A 4,966-nucleotide genomic window follows, 5' to 3' on the forward strand; every position below is an offset into this window, starting at 1 on the left:
GGAAAGAGAAAAAACAGGAAAGGGGGATTAGAAGGGAAAAGAGAGAGTGAGAATAAAGGAGAGGTAGACAAAGAGATGGGGAAGGAAAAATGAAGTAAGGGGAGGGAGTAAAGAAGGACTACAGGGGAAAATCCACAACTCAGAGAAGACAGGAGGGAAGAATAAAAGCAGAGGTACCCCGAAGACTGATGGAATGAGATAAAAAGAGGAGAGGGATTGCAGAAGAAGAGAATGACAAAGAACCAGAGGTGAAAGCCCGAGGAGTGGAGAGCTCTCCCTGGCTTGGAGTCCCAAAGGGCTGGCAGTAGGATCTAAGACAGCTCACAGGCACCTGAGTGCAGCTTGTAAAGGTGAGCTCACTAACAGGTAGAGCCCATCCAAGAATTTGGGGCTGGGAGAAAAGGCCTGCAAAGAAATGGCCAACAAATGCTGTGGGAGGAGAGCAAAAAACAAATGCTCCTGCAATGAGCTGACAAGTGGGATTTTGATTTTGGTAAAGCTGAGACCCCCGTGGTGCTACACATTGTACCAGAGCATGAAAAATAGCACCAGTGACACGATCTGGCACTTTTCCGAAAGGGCCCAGCATGTGAAGGTGACATTGCGCCCCCAGCAAGCCTTCAGATTGGAGAGAGCTCCGGACAAAGTTTGCAGTGTTAGCACCAGTCTGGCCCCAGGCTCCAAGTGCATTTGCACCAGATATAATCTGGGTAACCTTCACGCCATTTCCACACCAGTTGTAGGATTTGCTGCAAAATACACAGGTTCATTGGAGCCATAGAGACCTCAACATTGGGAAGCGCAAGACAACACAACAAATGGAGGTGGAAATTCTTAGGAAAAGACCCTCTCACCAATTTGCTTGGTGATTCTTCAAGCAAATATATATGTATATATATATTTATATAAATCTACATAAAAAAATCAGTGCAAATGCCAATTCTAATCTGAAAGCATCTACACTAGGAAAATAAATAATTATATTACTACAAAACCAAGGGTTGGTGGTTCAATTTGATTGTACTCAGCCACAGCAATACTTAATTTTAAATGGAAAGCACATCACACGACCCGCGGAAACATCTACTCATTAATGACAGTCCTTTAAGTAAATGGTTGCATGCTCAGTTGAGAAACCAAAGAAGTTATCAATGGTGGCCTAAAAATAGAGCTGGGATCAGGGATGGCATTCTGGTGGCAGAAAACTTCTGGGAGCGATACTGATGAAAGTAGACCTCGACCTGAAACTGGCGAATGGCAGGCATGGACATATCTTTAACATTTTGAACAGTCTAAGGAAAGCTCCAGAAATTTAAGTTTCATTAGAGGGAAAATACATCACCAGCCCTTCCATTGGCAAAGGCAGCCTCAAGACTATAGGTAGATGCATCACTTTGCATTTTTGTGGTTTTGTTTCGGTGACTGCAGCCAAGCAGACAGTGGTATTTAGTGTAAGATGAACAATGCTTGTTTTTGGAAAGAGACCCTCATTCTGAGCTCTGATGTTTCTACTCTGAAGAAGCCCCATCACTGCTGATGGCTCTCTGGCTCTCCCATCCCAGCCTGCATGCTGGTTTACTGCACAGTGTGGCAGAATCCCTGCCAGGTCTGGATGTACCCCAGAAATAAGGCGATGGGGCTTAGTCTGGGCATGCGTGGACCAGAGTTGAGTGGTTATCGAGATCACTGAAAAGTCTCTCTCTAAACACCCTGGGCTCAAGTAGTGCTGATGTCACCAGCGACTCTAAAGTAGGATATAGGCTTAGGGAGGTTTCTTTCTTTCTTTTTTAAAAATCATCATTACTATAACTGCTAAAAAAATGAACTTGGTCCAGGTGCAGCCCCCAAGAAAGGCAGTTCAATTGGTTGAGCTCAAAGTTATTAATTGTCTTTCATTATGGTTCTCTTTGCCCGGTACACAGAAACAAAAGTCTGCACCCCTCACCCCCCCAACCAAATACTTCTTTCTCTCTTCCTCAGAGAAGTAGTGCATCTTGGGACAGATCTCTCCATGGCTCTCAACCATCTTTAGCTGTCATAAAACCTCAGTTACTTGTGCAACAGACAAAAAAAAAAAGTTCTAATTACTCATAGTTGGACAAAATACTAAATGATCCTTTAAGAACTGTATGTAAGTAACTAGGAACAAAGTTATTCAACTATTCGCACAGCAGGTCCAGGTTGTTTAACAAGAGAAAAGCAAAAATTTCCCTTTAGTGTGTTTGCATGAGTCTGTCTCTGAAAGCCATCGGCTTAAAAATGCATTAACCAAATGTCTTCCAAAAATATCCATGAGGGCAACTCATTAAGGGCTGTGCTCCATGAGAGTGTATTACCAATAGGCAAGGGAGATCATGGGAGGTAAGTGAGGGAGAAGTCTGTGTCAGACTTTGGAAAGAACTCAGATGCTCTTAATGGATCATTGGCAACAGAAGGGACAGTGCAACTTTGAGTTCTTGAATTCGATCATCTGCAGATAGTACATACATTTAGTCCTTCAATTAATTATTCTTTACAAAATATTTCACAAAACTTTTTTGACCTATAGAAATTTGTTTCTATACATTTAATATAGTTTTATTGTATAAATTATTATCATCTTTAGTGCCTTCTTTCAGTTTATAAATGGCAAAATAGACAATAAACAATCATAAAGCTAACACCAGGTGGAATCCCCTCCTCTCAGTAAGGTCAGTCCTCCATATACTTGCGAATTTTATGAAATGCTCGTCTTTGCCAGTCAAAGAAACTACACGCTTATCCTTCCCTGATATTATGCTGTCTCCAAAGGGACTCCTTTCTTTTTTCCTCCTTTTTTTCTTTTGCTTGTTAAGAAATCAAAGGATGTGCATAGTTATAAAATTCGAAGTGGACCAATTACAGATGTGAGTAATGGGAAGGTTGGTGAAGTTCAAGTGCTGGCAACTTTTCTTTAAAGCAAAAAACACAGAGAGCTCAGCAGCTAAATCAGCTCTGGACATCTGCTGGGGTGAGGAGGCTGCCCATCTCTTGGGCACAAAGCCTGTCAGGGGTTCATCCCTACACCTGGCCCCTCGAGCAAACCAAAGCCTTCCTGCGTACTGCAGTGTCTTTTCTGTCCCACCCTTTGGCCCCTTCGTTTCCTTCATGGCTTCACACAGTTTGTGTTGTACATTCATAAGAATTCACATTGACTGCAAAAACATAAATGCAACAAAAACATAAAAGCCTCCAAGTAGTATATTATATATATTTTGTTCTTCTAAATGCTCTTCTGTCGTTGTCAGAGGTGCAGTAGCTAATTTATAACTTTTCCTTTGAGGGGATCCAGATGAAAGGCCCAGACTGCTCTTCAATAACAAGCTTGCATTGGTTATATATATCTTCTAAGGTGTCTCCTTGGACAATAGCTAGAACAAAAGCAAACACGCCCAGAGTTGAGAATCAAACATCAGTCACAGAGCAGAAGCTCAAATCGTGACAGACAAACTCATCGAGAAGCTTAATATTATTTTTTGTTAGTAAGAAAAAGCAGAAAATTCACTCAAGTAAGAGCACATCCACGATTTAAAAAAAATACTTTCAAAGCATGTTCTGGATTGGTAATAAATGCACCATAGTCTTTCTACTTTCTACATGTCTGTCTGTAGTTATGTATAATGAATCATTTATCTATTTACCTTTTATGGGTGTCTACTCTGGGCCAGACATTGAACTGGGTAGGCATTGATCAATTTTCAGATTTAAAGCTCCCCATTTATCCGAGAAAGCTGGTCTTATACTCTCTGTACTGTATTTACTTTGTCAGGGACAGCAATTCAGATATTTTAGACACAGAGAAAATAGCAAAGGTTTTGGAAGAAATTTTAGTTAACTTCCTCAATGCCCAAAACTTTTGATAGGAAACTCCATTCATTCTCCAAGTAATCTGGTAAAATGAAATTTTGCTCTATAGGGCTGCTCATATTGAGAACACCTTATGGCAAATGATTATAAGAAACATGGATAGGAGGAAATAAACGAACTGCTAATGTATTACCCCAAACACCCAGTTGAACAAAAGCTATCTTGTAGCTAGATCTCTAAATAGCCACTACTATCCATGACAATAGGGCTTAGAAATAAATTGCTACTGACACATGGTTTAGATTTCCAAAAACACTCCTCAGAGTTTGATTACTGTATTTTATTCCTGAATATAGCCACTATCAAGTGTACATTGTTTTGATCTGATGGTCCTACCTAGATGTTCTTTTAGGGTGAAAAATAACTCATATCTTTGTTATTGATAGGAATTTTACTTAAAATTTACCCAATTCGACATATTTGCAAACCACTAAGCCATTGGTGTTTTCCTATTCAAAATAAGATAAAAAATAAAACTTCTAACTTCACATAAGGTGATTCAGGAGGAAAGTTTTTGTTTTCAAAGTATCAGTTGTAAGGCAAATTCCACAAAGTTTGGTCACTCTTTGGATTTGATCAGTGTTTCATGAAAATATATGGGAGAACCCAGACTATTCAGGCCAAGAATATCTTCCTCTATTCCCCAAATTTCATGTTTCCAAGGAAATGTTAAAAAAAGTTTTGTGTTGAGGCTTGAGAGGGAATTAATCGAAACACAGGGGAGTGTTTCGAGCCTCTTGTCTGAGTGCTGACAGTGTGAGGACGGACCAGACCTCCAGACCATCGAAGCAGAGAACGGAGGACCTGAGACTGCTTCTCAACAGTGTCTGCTTTGGCCAGTGCACACTTTGAGCCCTAAAGGTTTTTTTTTTTCTCAAGTTTTCTGATGATGTCAGGAAGATAGCTTAATGAGGCATCGATGGCCAAAACCTCCTTAATAGGAGATAGCTCAGCGGCATCGACTGTTTTCAGTTTTGGATAGGGCCACTGGGAACCTGGAAGCTGGCTGCCGCTGAACCAGAGCAGGAAGAACTGAGTCTGGATCAAGTGGGTGAAGCAGAGGGAAATTAGGCATTCTCAG

At 40.7% G+C, this 4,966-nt stretch overlaps 1 protein-coding gene across 3 annotated transcripts in view; it reads right to left on the reverse strand.

Moving 5' to 3' along the window:
* Positions 1–2,540: 2,540 nt before the first annotated feature.
* DLG2 (discs large MAGUK scaffold protein 2) overlaps positions 2,541–4,966 on the reverse strand; it is a 657,893-nt gene continuing 655,467 nt past the window's right edge. The window contains exon 20 of one of the 3 annotated variants that reach the window (XM_006926670.1): positions 2,541–3,389. In XM_006926670.1, coding sequence (XP_006926732.1) covers positions 3,283–3,389 — 107 coding nt within the window. In that variant the 3' untranslated portion in view covers positions 2,541–3,282. The remainder of the gene's footprint in view (positions 3,390–4,966) is intronic. The other 2 variants (XM_025042869.1, XM_006926664.3) reach the window with 2 other exon arrangements.

The sequence above is a fragment of the Pteropus alecto genome, unplaced genomic scaffold, assembly GCF_000325575.1.
Source record: "Pteropus alecto unplaced genomic scaffold, ASM32557v1 scaffold7, whole genome shotgun sequence".
Classification (NCBI taxonomy): domain Eukaryota; kingdom Metazoa; phylum Chordata; class Mammalia; order Chiroptera; family Pteropodidae; genus Pteropus; species Pteropus alecto.